Source organism: Anopheles darlingi, chromosome 3, assembly GCF_943734745.1.
Source record: "Anopheles darlingi chromosome 3, idAnoDarlMG_H_01, whole genome shotgun sequence".
NCBI classification, from domain to species: domain Eukaryota; kingdom Metazoa; phylum Arthropoda; class Insecta; order Diptera; family Culicidae; genus Anopheles; species Anopheles darlingi.
Genome location: NC_064875.1, coordinates 11,384,562 through 11,401,466, shown reverse-complemented (window position 1 = coordinate 11,401,466; position 16,905 = coordinate 11,384,562). Strand labels below are relative to the sequence as shown.

At 49.1% G+C, this 16,905-nt stretch overlaps 3 protein-coding genes across 13 annotated transcripts in view; 2 read left to right on the top strand and 1 right to left on the bottom strand.

Annotated features, from left to right (window-relative positions):
- LOC125956063 (calpain-A-like) overlaps window positions 1-2,299 on the top strand; it is a 12,256-nt gene extending 9,957 nt beyond the window's left edge. For 9 of the 11 annotated variants that reach the window (XM_049687551.1, XM_049687560.1, XM_049687555.1 and 6 more), the window contains 3 exons: window positions 1-84; window positions 1,218-1,544; window positions 1,613-2,299. The exon at window positions 1-84 is cut by the window's left edge and continues 180 nt beyond it. In XM_049687551.1, coding sequence (XP_049543508.1) covers window positions 1-84; window positions 1,218-1,544; window positions 1,613-1,698 — 497 coding nt within the window. In that variant the 3' untranslated portion in view covers window positions 1,699-2,299. The remainder of the gene's footprint in view (window positions 85-1,217; window positions 1,545-1,612) is intronic. The other 2 variants (XM_049687553.1, XM_049687562.1) reach the window with 1 other exon arrangement.
- A 504-nt stretch (window positions 2,300-2,803) lies between these two features.
- Window positions 2,804-12,655, top strand: LOC125956056 (uncharacterized). Its single transcript, XM_049687535.1, is given in 14 exon segments — window positions 2,804-3,022; window positions 3,098-4,035; window positions 4,111-4,285; window positions 4,287-4,302; window positions 4,386-4,818; window positions 5,015-5,340; window positions 5,419-5,503; window positions 7,214-7,374; window positions 7,377-7,468; window positions 7,563-7,739; window positions 9,771-11,306; window positions 11,681-12,050; window positions 12,124-12,450; window positions 12,523-12,655. Coding segments are annotated over 14 exon segments (4,857 nt in total). The 5' UTR covers window positions 2,804-2,887; the 3' UTR covers window positions 12,609-12,655.
- Window positions 12,656-12,691: 36 nt separating this feature from the next.
- LOC125956070 (calpain-B-like) lies at window positions 12,692-16,478 on the bottom strand. Its single transcript, XM_049687573.1, has 4 exons — window positions 15,557-16,478; window positions 14,454-15,125; window positions 12,915-14,391; window positions 12,692-12,848 (listed from the first exon to the last, which is right to left on the bottom strand). Exons 1-4 carry the CDS (start codon window positions 15,713-15,715, stop codon window positions 12,823-12,825), a joined length of 2,334 nt encoding a protein of 777 aa, XP_049543530.1. The 5' UTR covers window positions 15,716-16,478; the 3' UTR covers window positions 12,692-12,822.
- Window positions 16,479-16,905: the final 427 nt, after the last annotated feature.

The window sequence follows — 16,905 nt, the reverse complement described above, 5'->3', positions numbered from 1 at the left end:
ACAGCAATGGTAACAACCCCGGCCACCCGTCCGGTCCCGCCAATCTCGACAGTCAAATTGTATCGAACCAACGGCCGCTGCACGGTGAGAGCTAACATTGCATTTGTAACTTCTTTCCCCAGTGTTTGATTTTTTTTTGTTGGTGTGTTTTACTTTTTTGGCGGTGAGTTTTTGCGTGATCCACAGGACCTCCTCTTGTGAAGTGCTTGTGCACCCAGACATTGTGTGCCTTTTGTTGGTTCAAAAAGGGGAGTAATTAAAAGGGAGAATTTCGATCGACCAAGTTCATCGCTTTTATGTGTTTTGTGCATCGCCAATATGTACTACGGGTCTATGTACGATTCCATTTCTCGTGTGTCGTAAACTGCTTTTTACGCTGTGTCAACGGACATAGACACTTTGCTGAATGGCTCAGACGCTTTAACATCGCCAATGGTGATTATTTGTGCTTCGATAAATGTGTCGCCATTACGTGGCTTCTGCCGTTCATCTTCGTTGCGACCATCCATTCTCATTCATTCCCGAACTGTCGTCATGTCAAACCATGTAGCTTAAATTATTTGACTTCAACAATGTTACCTTTATCTTTATTCGTTCACGTACCAAGCCTACACCGCGGTCATACTGATCCGTTCACTCGGATAAAGCATCAGCTGGCACGTTGCTTCGGTGTGCCTCGCTATCAGCTGGCAGGTAAACGGAGTGTAGTAGTGTGATTTGAACGGAAATTTGACCAACCGAAATTCAAAAACCTATTGCTAACAAATATCCAACCGAGTAGTTCTATTGCTAATTGATCCACTGATCGAATACCTATAATTGGACTAGAACAGCCGTCATTTCCGTTCAACGTATTCGCCATATGCGTGTATGCGCTTGTGTTCTATTGTTTGAATCCTGTTTGAATTGTGTTTGGCATGAGAGTTTGTTGAGAGCAAAGGATTACTTTCCTACAGCACCACCCATTTCCAACTAATGAACGTTTGTATAGTTTCAAATGAGAAGTTTCTTTCCAGCATTCTTTTCCAGCGGATCGTATTGTGTGGAAGCTGCGCTAGTGTTCTTCGAACACTATCGAAATGATTCCTGTAGATTTTCTACCCCTATCTTCGCATTATGTCTCTTCCCATCATCACATAAAAGCGCAATCATCAGATGACTAATCTACGCTTTCGTTTTGTTTCCTCTCTTCCCTCGCGTCGTGCTTGCATTATCAGATAACATATCGGCGGAAGGATTTTCCAAAGACGTGTGCCGTGCCATGGTCGCCATGCTGGATGTCGATCACACCGGTAAGCTCGGATTCGATGAGTTCCAGCAGCTTCTCACCGACATCGCCAAATGGAAGGCCGTCTTCAAGCTGTACGATACGCAGGGTACGGGTCGGTTGAGTGCGTTCCAGTTGCGGGAAGCCCTTAACTCGGCCGGGTATCATCTGAATAATCGCATTCTGAATGCGCTCGTGCATCGGTACGGATCGCGCAGCGGTACGATACCGTTCGATGATTTTATCATGTGTGCGGTGAAGATCAAAACCATGATCGGTAAGTAATCGGTTAGCGCGATGATGATTCCCCATTCTTAACGGTTCCCCATTGCTGGCATTACACAGAAATCTTCCGCGAGCGGGACCCCGACGGTTCGAATCAGGCCACCTTCAGCATGGACGACTGGGTCGAGAAAACGCTCTACTCTTAAGCGACGCCCTGGTGTTTTGGCTTTAGCAATTCGCTCCTCGAAACTAACCATGCCCGAGCGGTCCGAACAAAGTGAATCGTGTTTCGTATTAAGAATATCAAGAAGCGTCCAGCAAAAGCGTTGTCTAGTTGTAAGAATGTTCGTTCGTGGCGAACGGAAGGATTCGTTTTTTGTTTTTTTTTAACGTAAAACACCGTAATGATGTTACACAAAAGCATCCTTTTATAGATATTGCGCTCTCCATTTTGCCGTCATTTAGCGTCGTGCGATACGTACGCGCCCATGTAATGCGCTTCAGGCCAGGGGCCGTCGTCTACTTCAAATCGTTTTGAAACGGATTTTTAAACACCTCACCTGTCTCGACGTGCTTATGAATATTATAAAAATTCGAAAATATTAAGTATGAGATACTTTTATTGGAACACAACAACAAAAACCATCACTGTGAGAACAAATTGGAATATATCACTACCGCTCTGCAGCCCCGATCGAGGCAACTTAACGAAGGTGTCGCCGGCCTTTCCCGTTACATCGAACTGTAACTTATTCTCGAAGATCTATTTAAAGTAATGAATAAATGATTGTATTTATGAGCCAACAACCGGTTTCTATAATCTTCAAGTATCGTTCAGGTGGTCTTATCGTGACGATAACGCGATAACGCAGACCCTTGAAAAGAGCTCGCAGTTAGAACGACGAAATGTGCTTCTAAACATAAACGTGCCAATGTGAAGTAGCGGAATGCTTGCTTTCGGACATGGAACCCCTTGTGCTTACACGATCCGATTAAACCGACATCTAGGGGACTGTATTTGTCACCCGAAACATAATTCCTAGTATTTTACTGGGTTCAAGAGCACACTGTTTGTACTTCGCTAAGCAAACACTAACAAAGTATGTTTAAAAGGGGGTTCCAGAACATATTCGGTAGAATACTTGGTAAAGGTTGACGATCGTGTATCGATTCGTTGGCATTTCCGTCGTCGATACAGATATACGACATTTTAATACAGCTGCACACCGAACATTGATAAGGTGTCGGTGGTGCGCGTGATATCTTTTAGAACTTTCGCAAACATTTAGCGCTCCAGCAAGAACCTTTTGGCTGATCCTAGGAAAATACAGTTCAAGTTTGGCTGTCGGTGCGATTGGATTGAGTGAAGAAATTCGATTCCGTTACGGAAGAACGATGAAAGAAAGTCTTGCTGCTTCATCAGATTCCCCAAAGGAAAAGCCCAACATGGCAGCTTCCACGAACGGGTCGGGAGATGATTCTCAGAGTAAAAGAAAATATTTTCAACGAATCGAGTTCGATAAGGAAGGGGTGAGTGTAGTTTCCCGGTCAAAACGTCCCAGGCCAGCTAGCGGCTCAGGTGTCAAGTGTGTCCTTCTCTTCTAGAACGTAGTGCTAGCGAATTCGAATGCAATGTCCACCCGATGGGACGTGCAAGATTTCTACAAACTTCGTGACGATTGCGTCAAAAACAAGCAACTTTTCGAGGATCCCAATTTCCCAGCCCATGATTCCTCGATCTATGAGACCGAACCGGCAAGGCAGGAAGGCCAACAGGAGGGAACGATCGTTTGGAAGCGACCTACACAAATCTGCGAGAAGCCACACTTCGCCACCGACGGAATCTCACGATTCGACATCCAGCTCGGTCGGCTGAAGAATAGCTGGCTAATTACGGCTCTCGTCAGTCTCACCGCGCACCCGACCCTTTTCCACCGGGTCGTACCGCGGGACAACTACGAGACGAGTGGACAAGCGTATGCCGGGATCTATCACTTCCGCTTCTGGCGTTACGGCCAGTGGTACGACGTGGTGATCGATGATCGGCTGCCAACGATCAACGATAAGCTCGTCTACATGCATTCGACCGAGCCGTGCGAGTTCTGGAGTGCACTGTTGGAGAAGGCGTACGCCAAGCTGCTCGGTTCGTATGAAGCACTTACGCGTGGATTCGCGAACGAAGCAATGGTCGACCTGACGGGCGGTATATCCGAGAGCTTCGGTACGAAATCTGACACAAAGAGTCTGTTCGCGATAATGCAGTGTGCCGGTCGCAGTGCCTTAGTCGGTGGTTGCATCAACGGAGGTCCGGTAGGAACGGTGACTCTCCAGGGACTTGTCGTAGGTTACTCCTACTCGGTCACCAAAGCGGTAACAGTGCAGCTAGACGGCAGCTCACAATCGATCGCGTTAGTACGCCTGCGTAGTCCAATGGCGGACGGGAAAGAATGGAATGGCGACTGGTCGGACGAGAGTGACAAGTGGAGAAGTGTTGCCACCGAAACGAGAACCTCCCTAGGGATTGTAAACAATCCCGATGGTGAGTTCTGGATGTGTTTCGATGATTTTCTCAAGTACTTCCATCGGGTGGACGCCTGCAATCTTACTGTAACGCACAGCACAAACGCAAATCAGTCGCCGGACGATGCTCATGACGCTGGTTGGCTAGAGACTCCCAATGAGGGCCAATGGGTGAAAGGTGTCTCGGCCGGCGGGTCTCACGATTTTCCCGATAGCCACTGGACCAATCCTCAGTACGTGATTGAACTGCAATCCTCGGACGGAGGCGGCACCGGTGATGGCGGACGACCGTACACACTGATCGTATCCCTCATGCAAAAGGAGCGTCGTATGAGCAGATGGTTGTCCATTGGATTTGCTCTGTACAAGATAGCGTCAAGCGAACCGCGCCCGAAGCCGCTGCCCAAGGAGTGGTTCGAGTATCAACAGTGTACTGGCTGCTGTGCCCACAAAAGTCGACGCGAAGCGACGGAGCGGTTCGAGCTGGAAGCGGGTACCTACATCCTCATACCTTCGACCAACCAGCCAAACCAAGTCGGAGATTTTATGTTGCGAGTATTCTCGAAAGCTGCGATCGTTATGGAGGAAAATGATTGCGTTAGTGTGAAGTGTGTACCGGAGTCGAGCAACGAAGAATTATCCAAAGAGATTAGAACGGAGGTGGAGAAAATTTTCTACGACAATGCAAACGAGCACAAAGAACTTGACTGGATGCGTTTGAAGATGGCACTTGACGAGAAGTACGCGGCTGAGATAAAAAAGATGTGGAACGGTTTAACGAAGGGCTACAAACTAAACGACACACAGTCTGATGTAGAAGCCAGGGTTAAATCTTCTGACGGTGAATTCACGGCATCGTGTCGCTTCCAGAATATCTATGGTCTATTCTGCTGTTTACCTTTTCTATCGAATGGTACTTAAATTCGGTTTTGAAGCCATCAGGGCCTGGTAGTCAATAGGTAGAGCCTATGTAAGCAGTAAGCATCCTTCCGTTTCAGCCAGGAGCACAGTGCCGGGCTTCTCAAAAGATGTCTGTCGTATGATGATCGCCATGCTGGATGCGGATGATTCGGGCACTCTGGGAAAGGGTGAATTTCTAGAGCTAATCGCCAGAATCGAACAGCTGAAGAAGGATTTCAATCGTTTCGACAAGGACAAGAGTGACTCGCTAGATAGCTCCGAGCTCGGCGAGGCTTTGAAACAGTCCTCGGACATTACCCTCAGCAAGGAGATTTTGACGATGCTGGTGCGACGCTATAGCTCGAAGGGTGATAAAATTTGGTTTGACGATTACATTGCACTAGTGTTCAAAATGCGCACCATCAATGGTAAGTATACCTTGCCGGGCGTAGACGGATTATACTATGGTCCACTCCCCTTTCTTGTTATTTTACTTTTTCCTCTAGACCACATTATTAAATCCAAAGGTTGGAAGCCAAATGGTGAACTGAATCCTGAGATGCAGAAAATTCTTCTCAATCTGTTCAAAATGTAACATAACAGCCCACTAGTTTGTAGAAGGTCCCCTTACCATCCTTTGTAGTAGTGTTTTTTTTTTGCATTCATGATGTATCATATTGCCTTTGCTTAACATGGTATTTACTTTTTGCGAAAATAATAATAAAAATTCTCTCGTGCTACCTCGTATGAAATAGCCCAGATCCTGTAGGACTTTTCCATGTACAGGCATTGGAGCACCAGTGACCTTCGACATGAATAACAGCACAGAAGAATCAATGACCAGATGGCTCCCCGGCGGATTAACAGCGGATATTGGTGCTACTAGAAGGTGAAGGTGATATCTAGGAATTCCTACTCCACAGAGAGCGTTTTTTTTTCTCCTTGCTCCGATTTTCCAAGCCAGCTACACCACCAGCAAATGTGTAGGAAGCAACACACGCACCTTCATGCTGCGCGGACTCACGAGAACATGTGTTCTACAGTGACAGCCAACACTAAGCGCATCACCGCAACCCAAGCTACCAGCATGCTTTAATGTGTTTCCCTGGTGACGTTATTTTAAATATAGTCCACGTGGCCCCCCGCCGATGGGATGATGGGTGGCGTTTCAATTTACGACGCTGAAGCCCCCGGGAACTTCCCGTAACTTCCCGTGATGCCAGATGTTGTTTGCAAACCTGCAATACCGTGTCACGGATGTTTCACTGAAAATCCAACACACAGGCAACTGCGTTCGAAGCGAACCAACATTTTTTGCCAAAAATTCTATCAACACGAAGGCCGGCTATATCGTGTCACTTACCCGATGATGGTCGTGCGCTAACAACAGCAGCAGGAGGAATCGGGTGTCTGAGCTTCGCTCCGACCCTTACGGTTCGAACGGCGCCAACCGTGTGACCTCCAACCGCCAGCAGCACAGACGCAGTAGCGCCTTCGTTATCCGTGAACTTGATTCTTTCTCACACAGCAGCGGAATAGAGAAATAGATAGACACGGGGGGGGGGGGGGGGGGCGGTGGAGGAGAGAAGAGTGGCGAAGACGAAGTATACAAGCGGAGCGCACGGCATGAGCGTCGAATTTATGACAGTCGTACGACTTGCGGCGACAATGTGCTTCCCTTCTTTTCCAATAGACGCTGTGGAATTGTGAATGGTTCTGAAATGGAAGCACAAAAGCGCACGGTTTTATATGAATAAACATTCTTAAAGTTGCTCATTAGAGAATTCTTTGGTCTGTTTTTGTTTTTTTAAATGTGTTCCCCAAAAAAATATTGTCTTCGGCTATCTACAATCTTCTCGTGTGTGCCAGAATTGCGCAATTCATTTTCAGAGTATACAAAAATGGAGTTTCATCCCAATTTAGGCTGCCGGTATTCAAATGTGTGCTACTAGCTAACCATTTGCCAACTACCGCAGTCGTATGAAGCTTCTCAATTTCTTGACCTAGCCAATATCAATGCAGAAGACTCTGAATCTGAATTGGTTTATCAAACCGAAATCGAATGCCGCAAATCCCAAACCATCGCCACGCACCAAGGGCGCCAATATTGTCGAAGACTGTCTATGGTGTGCTTCCGAAACAGGAACCGCTAGGAATACCGGCACCACCGACGCCGGCTCCCAAAAAAAAAACGGCATTTTGGAAAAATGAAAAACGTTACACACAACAAGCCGCACGTCCGATTGTCGTTATCATTCAGTGCTCGTGGATCTTCCTCAAGCATTAAAACCACGACAAAAGCGAACTAACACACGAGCAGCAGCACCAGCACCAGCATCATCCGCAGCCGAACAAAAGCCGCGTTGCTCTCGGTTTCACGAACATATCCGCCACCATCGAGGGGCTTGGTACGCGGCGCGGCGTACACGCGAAGCTAACACGAAAGCCGACCACCGAGCATAAGCTGATCTGCGCAGGGAAGGAAAATTCGCGGACCCGCTTACCGAAACCTGCTGCTGCGGCCGCAAGGGGCAGTTCGGTTGCGTCCAGCGGTGCGTACGTACGGGAGCTCATCCGGCAGAGTCCTTCGCACCGAATTGGCGGACCGGGTGATCGCGATCGCGTATCCCTGTGTTTGATTCTCGTGGAGCTTGTGACGTGCAATAACAGTGAAGCCATGCCAGTGCCGTCCAGTATCAGCAATCGCCCGCCGGCCGATCCGGTCAAGGGACAAAATGGAGTAGGGTTAACCAACCGGCCCACCGGTAAAACCATGCTCCATCAATCGCGTACCCGCTTCCTACCCGTGGAGTTCGACCGGAATGGGGTAGGTTTTGAGTGGCGTAGAGGAGCTCGGCGTGATGGAGCTTCGGAGCGAAGTGAAGGGTTGTTGTGTTGCGATCGACGTGTTTAAACCACCGGCCATAACGAAAGAGCTGAAGATTGACATAATGCTGCGAGAACAGGATGCGCTTAGAGGAGACGAGAGAAGAACCAGAACCTGTGCCAGCAGCTGCTATTTAATTTTAGATAGAGTACCACCTACCGAGATATAGGTACTGTCCGGTCGTGGTCGTGTGCATTTTGACATGGTTGACCGCTTCAACCCTAGAGGGATACGGTCAAGCTGAATCTCGGCTTAGCAGCTGTTCATCATTGTTGAACTACTTCGAACACAATTCAAGTGCAATTCTGCCCAAGAACGGTGTCTTGTCTGTTGTTTCCATTCTACCTTGCGCCAATAACAACGGACCGGAAAACTGAAGTCCATAGCGCGCGCGCGATAGAGCGCATGGAAGCGACCTTCACGCTGCGCGCGACCGTGACCACGGTGCTTGTAATCAACAAGTTCCAACCAGAACAGACCAAGCGCAGAGGTTCCCTCCAAAAAACGCGATCGCTTGATGGTCGGGATGATGGTCGCGCTATAGGCAAGAGGATAGCGGGCGCCAAAAGCATAGGTTTATGCTTTTTTTGCAGGCTCTCCAACCTTTGTTTCTTCTCCGATTAAAGGTATACCCGTGCCGTATACCGGTCGATCAGCATTGTTAAAAGAACCGGTTTTTTGCCTTCGTTTGGCCGTTTTTTTTTGTTTGTTTTTTGGGACGAATCCTGCTTCTCGGTTGATTGCACACAGCTCCCAGGGTTCGTGGTTTGCTGATTAGCATTTGATTCGCGACCCAAAATGGTAACAAAACAGAACCGCAATACTGTTTGTGGCCGCCGTCAGCCAACGTTATCAAACTTTTGCTTCTGGTCGTTCGTTTAGCAGCCTCTCATATTAACCTTTTACGAGAAAGGCAATATGGCCGCTATTGCGACGGGGGTGAACTGATAAGGTCCACCATAATTATAACCGCACACCGTGATATCGGGTGTTCGATGTAGCTGCTACACTACTGACTCATTTTATAACACTAGCATATATGATTCATTTTTCTATAGTCCGCGGTGGCACTCCCTTAACTACTGCACGACATGCGGAAACATTAACGGCTCGTTAACTAATTGAGGAAATGAAATTATGGAAAACTTTCGTTCAGGGTCACCAATAGTGCCATTAAGGGCTTGGAACTGTCACACTATAAAGCATCATGCCAGACAACAACGAAAAGCGACACAAAGCAATTGGGGGGGAGCCCCGACAGCGCCTTATTGTAATGTGCTTTGTAATGATGCGCGGTTACAAAGAGCCTTCTCCGGGGCATGGTTTTTCGCGTCCCCTTGACCTTCCTTTCCACCAAATAGCGGCCGGTATCGATTAGTATCACGCTGCGCTCTTCATCCAGCTGGCCAAATGTAAACGCAGCCGCTTGTCACGGTCTTTGAACACTGTCCCCTGTATCGGTGAACACTTAACGTGCGTTGCATTGCATCCACTAGACACCAGGCATGTGGCCTAGCACTGAGAACTAACCTCAGACACGCCGTTGAATGTGTTTGCCTTCAGACAGGGTCGTAAGACGTTGTACAACTCGGACATGTGTGTCGATGATGTTTCCGAGGTTCGATCTATGTCGTATTGCGCCTCAAACGGCCACGATGATTCATTAGAGTCATGGTGAGAATGATGGAGCTTGTTTTCATGGTCGATTAAGACGCTATATCGAAGATATAGGGGTGAACAGAAGGAGCTTTTCATTAGAAGCGTCTTTAAGGTTGCATCCAGAAGTCTCCAAATTATCCAAGTATTGCCAATAGATGAGCTGTGGCTCAGGATGAACTATGAAGAATACAGTCCAAGAAGCCACAGGATGTTAACCTTTCAAACACTAGGAGACACTGGAAAACCTCGACAACAATCCTCGTAAAACGAGGGCAATCACATTAAGACGAATCGTCTCGCCTCATTTTACAGAAAGCCACCCCGAAACCGGATCCGCTAAGGTCAGCGAACGTGCAGGATTACTACCAACTGCGGGACGACTGCCTGCGACGTGGCGTCCTGTTTGAGGATCCCGAGTTTCCGGCCGACGATACGTCGCTCAACCTTTCACCAGCGGGTGGCCGTGCGGGCAAAATCAAATGGATGCGTCCACGCGAGCTTCACCCCGATGCCGTCTTCTCTTCGGATGGATATTCGCGATTCGACATCCAACAGGGTTTGCTGGGCGATTGTTGGTTACTGGCGGCCGCCGCTAACCTCACCGTACATCCGTTGCTCTTCCGTCGCGTCGTACCGGAGGATAACGATGGACTAGGGCCAGCGGATAGCAACAAGGGGTACGCCGGGATATTCCACTTCCGTTTCTGGCGCTTCGGCCAATGGTACGATGTGGTGGTCGATGATCGACTGCCGACGATTTATGGACAGCTTGCCTACATCAAATCATCGCAGAAGCAGGAGTTTTGGAGTGCGCTGCTGGAGAAGGCGTACGCGAAATTGTTCGGTTCGTACGAGGCACTCAGCGGAGGATCCGCCAGCGAAGCGATGGAGGATTTTACGGGAGGCCTTACCGAGGGGTACGAGATGAAGGGTGCGCCACAGAATTTGTTCGAAATCATCGAGAAAGGATGCAGCAACTATGCGATGTTTGCGTGCAGCATCGAGGCCGGTGCCGGGGAGATGGAACAGGAGACACCGCAGGGGCTTGTCAAGGGGCACGCGTACTCGATCACCAAGGCACAGGTAGTGGATATCGAGACACCACGCGTGAAGGGTAAGATTCAGCTGATACGACTGCGCAATCCGTGGGGCAACGAGAACGAGTGGAATGGTGCCTGGTCGGACAAGAGTCCCGAGTGGCGCTTCATCAAGGAGGAAACGAAACGCTCGATCGGCCTTACGTTCGAGATGGACGGTGAGTTCTGGATGTCGTATCCGGACTTCCGGAAGTACTTTGATCGCATCGAAATGTGTCACCTCAGCCCGGACTGTCCGATCGCACAGCGCGAGGGTCGGTTCGGTTGGAGGCAATCATCGTTCGAGGGTGAATGGGTGAAGGGTAGTACGGCCGGTGGCTGCCGGAATTATCTCGATACGTTCTGGCACAATCCCCAGTACGTGATTGAGCTGAACGATCCGGATGAGCATGACGATGAGCGGCAGTGTACGCTGATTGTATCGCTGCTGCAGAAGAACCGTCGATCGAAGCGTAACAAGGGTATTGCCTGTTTGACGATCGGATTTGCCGTGTATCGGTTGGAAGCGGCTGATCTGAAGCAGAAACCACTGACGCGGGATTGGTTTGCGACGCATCTGAGCAAGGAGAAGTCAACGTTTATTAACTTGCGCGAAGTGACGTGCCGGTTCCGGTTGGATCCTGGCACGTACCTCATCGTACCATCGACGTTCGATCCGAACGAGGAGGGCGAGTTTATGATTCGTGTGTTCTCCGAGTGTGCCAACAATATGCAGGAGAACGATAGTCTCATCGAAGTCGATACACCTGAGGTAAGTTGGGGGCTAACGTTGTAGGCAGTTCCGTGCAATAGATCGTTAATAGTTGATAATGTAACGGTAAAGATTCCTTTAGATGTTTGGTTTGTTAGTTAGCAGAGAATGTTAAGGAATGAATTTGATTGCTCGCGTATGTTGCAATAGCATGTTGATGGTTCCTTCCTTGTATGAAAAATCGCACTTCCCTTAAGGTAACACCACCAAAGTCTGCCAAGAATGGAGGTAGCATTGCACGAACAACACTAAACGTAAGTGTATTTAGCTTGAAAAAAAATGCATGCCTAGCACTTTTGTCAGAGGATCGCACATTAACCGCACGCGGCCTAGTGTCGACTGTAGACTAAATGCTCTATTTTCCGGTACCCTAGGACCCCGTACCGACCGTGACCCAAGCACAAATTGCTGCCATGAGCCGCCTGTTCCTGGAGGTAGCCGGTGAAGACGGAGAAGTGGATTGGATGGAGCTAAAGCTCGTGCTGGATCGGTGCTTCCGCGAGGATATAGTAAAAGCGGCCCAGGGAATATCACGAACGTACGCCACGCCAACGAACGCGGCACCACAGAAAGAGAACCTGGCCGGCCCATCGGAACCGTCCGTGTTCTGTGACGTTTGGTTAATGCTGGGTTCCTTTTTCAATAATCTCGCCGGTGGTGACAACCGGCCTAATATGCGCTCCACGACGGTTGCTGGCGAAGATACTGACCTTATGCTGAGCTCGACGACCACACAGGTTAATGGTGAGTTAAAGAAACATCATGCCATTCTGTTGAGCGTCGAATTTACTAACATTAATCCCCTTTCCCTTTGTAGCGGAACCATCCAATCCTGGTTTTTCCAAGGATGCATGCCGCGCTATGGTGGCCATGCTGGATGAGGATGGTTCGGGTAAGCTCGGTTTCAACGAGTTCCAGAAGCTGCTGATGGAGATTGCCCGCTGGAAGGCGATCTTTAAGCAGTACGATCAGAACCAGAGTGGACGTATCAACCCGTTCGAGCTGCGTACTGCTTTGCAATCGGCGGGATACAGTTTGAACAATCACATCGTCAACATGCTGATGCATCGGTACGGATCGAAGGAGGGAGAAATATGGTTCGACGATTTCGTAACGTGTGCCGTCAAGATACGGACCATGTTTGGTAAGTGGGACTTTGCGGAACCACGTAGTAAAAATTCTGTTCTAATCCGAGTACACATTGCCTTTCTTGCAGACATCTTCCGATCAAAGGATCTGCGCAACCGGAACGAAGCCTGCTTTTCGCTGGAAGAGTGGATAACCAAAACGATATATTCGTGAGGAAATGAAAATGCTGGACCAAGTGGCCGTTCTGTATGAGGAGAATCATTTTTCGAGATTTACAAAGTTACGACACAAGACGGTCCAAAGGATCCTTGGTGCTAGCCCCAAGTGCTACTGTTGTTTAATGATCAAATCATGCGATGTTAACAGACTAAACCTTTATTAAAGTATAAGCCAACGAGTGTACATCATCTTGGAACCGGTTACAGTCTCACGAATCTTCACGATGGTTCATGTCTGAAAGGAATGGATACCGAAATTCAGTCAAAACCGTAGGCGTTGGTGGAACTCCTTCTTTCTTACCTATCGTGTATCGACACTCGACTGCGCAAAGCACAAAATCGATCAGCTTGATTTGTGTTCGTTGCAGCACGACGACCATTCGCAGCAATTTGCACAGGACACGATTGTTGATGTTGAAACCGGACGATTGCAATGCCCGGCGTAATTCCTTGCGATCGAGCGTCCCACTACCATCGGTATCGTAAAGACGAAAAGCCGTTTCCCACTGATAAACATCACGTGCGATTGTACGGAACTGTTCGTAGCCAAGCCGCCGCTCACCATCACCCACGGTACGGTTAACGAGTAGCTCCGCAATGCGTTCCAGCTCCAGCAACTGAGACTCGTCATCCGAGCATGGCGGTACATCCGCTCTGGATGGTCTGGGTGTTAACCAAAAGCAGCTGCAAAGCTGCATCAAACAGGCAACCATCTTTGGCCACCGTGATCGTAGATAGCTGGTGCGTCCTTTAGCATCATCCGCCCGTCGCATCGACGGATCCATATCGCGACCGGAAGAGAAGAAATGTTTCTGGAGAATCTGCTGCAGCACACGCTGATCGATTTGCTGGTTTTTGTCGGCCTGATTGTAGAACGAGCTGGCCAAAATGGCCCAGCGTGGCGTATCGAACAGTTGGCTCTGCTCGGTGATACGATCATCGATCGTACCAAAGCACAGGATCGCATCGTTGTCACTCAGCGTGTTGCACCGTGCGGTGAAGATGCGCAGCAAAAAATCACCCTCTTCACGGGGTGCAAACGTTGACGGTACCACTAGGTACAGACCGGCATCAAGCGATAGGCGACAGCTTACCTCACGAGCGTTTATGAAGATCGAACCACCGACGATAGCGTGATCGTGCTGCTGAAAGAACTCCTTCGGTACGGGCTTCATACGCAGATCCTCTCGTGTTACCCGATACACGATAAACCCGATCGTTAGACTGTCCAACGCTTCCGAGCGGCGATGCTTCTGCATCAACGCAATCACTACCGAAGATTTTCCGCACAAATCCTGCATATGGATCGTGTACTGTGGGTTCATGGGAAAGGTGTCCAGGTTGGTGATGTTACCGCCGGCGGTTGTATCACCAATCCATTGGCCATCCAATGCGTGCAGTTGCCACTGGTCGGTACTAGGCGTTAGCTTTGACTCGTCCTCTTCCGTACTGTGCTGATCCGGTGACAGATGACAAACCTCCAGCCGATCGAAATGGTTCATAAAATCGCCCAACTCGATCCAAAACTCGCCATCATTCTCGAGCGTCAAACCAATACCCTTACGTTCCGCACTGTTGAGTGTCTTCCATTCGCGGGACTTGTCACTCCATCGACCATTCCACTCGATGCCCGAACCCCAGGGATTGCGGACACGGAGTAAACGAATTCGATCGTTGTCACTATACAGACCGACTACTTCGTGCAGTTTGGTGATGGAGTATGAATGTCCTCGCAAGAGTCCCTCTTTTGTTGCCACATTTTCACCCGTGGGATCACTCTGTTGAAGAGAAAAGCATTAACGACAATTCATCCCAAGTTTAGAACCATCCCCGGGATTACCTTCAAATTGCAGGCAAACATTGAACCAGCTGCTGAGCCACTGCGCAGAATCTCCCACAGCTGATCCTCCTGATGTCCTGCCAACAGCTTTTTTGGTTGATAAAACTCCGTCAGGCCACCGGTCAAATCCTGCATCGCTTCACGAGCCGTTCCGCTATTCAGCGCTCCGTATGATCCGTAGAACTTAGCGTACGCCTTCTCCAACAGCGCACTCCAGAACTCATTCGATTTGGAAGAACGACTGAATATTAATTTTCCACTAGCGCCCTCGGTCGGTAGTCGATCGTCGATCACTACCTCTACCCAGCGGCCAAACTCCCAGAAGCGAAAGTGGAACAATCCGGCATAGTCTTCCCCAGCGAAGCTATTATCCTCCGGAATGACCCGTTTGAAAAGCCAAGGATAAGTAGTGAGATTAGCGGCCGCCGTCAGTAACCAGCAGTCGTTCAGTGAACCCTGGCATATGTCGAACCGTGAGGCACCGTCCACGAAGAAGCGTGCATTTGATTTGACTTCATTGGGACGTTTCCAGACGACGTTCTGGATCGATGGGATGCCGATGGACTGGTCGGTCGGTGGAAAATCGGGATCTTCGAAGAGTGTTTGTCGATCGAGACAAGCCTTGCGTAGGTCGTAGAAATACTGTTGACCAGTTGATGGCTCGTAGTGTGGCTAGAAAACAAAGAGCAAGGGAAATACCACCAATGATAAGCGAGCTGGCGACGGAGTTGAAGCTTTCTATGATTTCGTTATGTTTGATCAAGTGTACACTGCGCCATAGAATGCAGGCACGCGTTTACTCATTCGTCTACCCTAGACACGTGTCCCATATGGTTCCATATGGTATCGCGTCTCATATAAAAAAATGTGACTCAATGCTCTAAAGACCCCGAACTGGGATCCCCCTACAACTCCAACCGTTGAACCGTCAGCAGAACAGCAGTACAACAAATGCTGATTGGGTTGACCTTGACCTACGCAGGCCGACCCAACATACTTGTCGCGACAACAGCGATCATGCGATAACGCTTCCCGCGCTACACTTTCCTCGCGCTACTTCGAACTACTTGAAGCTGCTATCTCTTCCTCTCGCCACACATTACCTCGTCATTATTGAACGTAACTGGCAGAAACCTGGCAGCTGAAGACGCTCGTCCATTTTCAAACACGTTCTTAGCCGCGGTTCGTGCCGCCTTTACCGGTGACTGCGCTGGCAATACACTGGCCGACTTGGTGGTGGCTGTTACCGGTTTGGTCGTCATGTTTAACAGGCAAATTTACATTCAAACTGGGCACCATCTGCCACCATTTCTCGTTCCTTATCGCGACACTCGACCGAAAGCGAAAGCGGTTTGTTTTGGAGCGTACACACACACACACACACGCACGTTTCTTGGGGGCACACCCGATATGGCCACGCTTGTTGGCCGCGTTGTCGTTGTTCACGCCGTAACGCTTCACTACCAACTAAACGCAAATTTGCACTTGCCGCGGATCGTCACCGCAATAGCCGAGGGTCTTATCGCGCGGTGAATCATGGACACTACTCCTTTCGCTCCCTTTTGCGAAGCAGCGCTCGCTGTCTAACGGTGTATGGTGCATCGGTTGGAGTTACTTCCGGTCACACTTGTTGCACACGCAGTATAGACGAAGCTCCGAGGGACACGACGCGACATTGGACCCCATCGCAAATGACCCTGACGATGGGAGCTTTGTGCCTCTAACCGGTTCACACCATATGGAACTATCAGCAGCCGGTTCGATAGCCAGCAGTACTAGCGCGCGTATCTATTGCGCCTCCATTTACAGCACCTCCTTTCGGTTGGTTGGAACTTTGGTGCGTCCCAGGATCCAGGCTTTCGACCTAGTTGCTTGCTATTTGCCTATCGCTCGATCGTACAATAAACTCTACCCTACTGGTGGCGGAGTAATCACGGAGTCGGTGACTTTTAACGCGACGGATAGCGTCTTGATGGAGCGAAGGCTCCTCGTGAGAAGGGTTAAAACGTGCGAGAGAATGCTCTTGCCGCGTGTGTGGCATTTAAAAGAGTGGGGAGAAAATTTAAAAGAGTTAAAAAGCTAGCTCGCGGAGATATCAGCCCCCAACCACAGACCATATAGGGGGTTGGGGGAGAATGCATATTGTTTGCTCTTCGATTATTACCGTTGCTTCCAGTGAGTTCAATTGGTAAAAGGGTAAAAGACTGAAATAGGGCCCCCCTTTTTCAATAGCGATTTTTCGGTCACTCAGTAACTCACCGTGAGTAAGGGGGGGCCTATTTCAGTCTTTTACCGAAAATTCTAAGTCCTTATAGTTCCTTGCTGTAGCTAAAAATCGTAAAGTGGCCGTTAGCCTCTAATTGTTTGTCTCTCATGTTTTGTTTAACTAAAACGCAAAATGCAAAGGCAAAAAACCACTGTGAAATCACAGCATTTGGACGCTTCACCGATT

Coding starts and splice junctions, on each gene's coding strand:
- LOC125956070 (XM_049687573.1), bottom strand. CDS start 15,715: ATGACGACCAAACCGGTAACAGCCACCACCAAGTCGGCCAGTGTATTG. Junction 15,126..15,556: donor TTACGTTCAATAATGACGAG/GTAATGTGTGGC, acceptor TTTGTTTTCTAG/CCACACTACGAGCCATCAAC. Junction 12,849..12,914: donor CGAGTGTCGATACACGATAG/GTAAGAAAGAAG, acceptor CATTCCTTTCAG/ACATGAACCATCGTGAAGAT.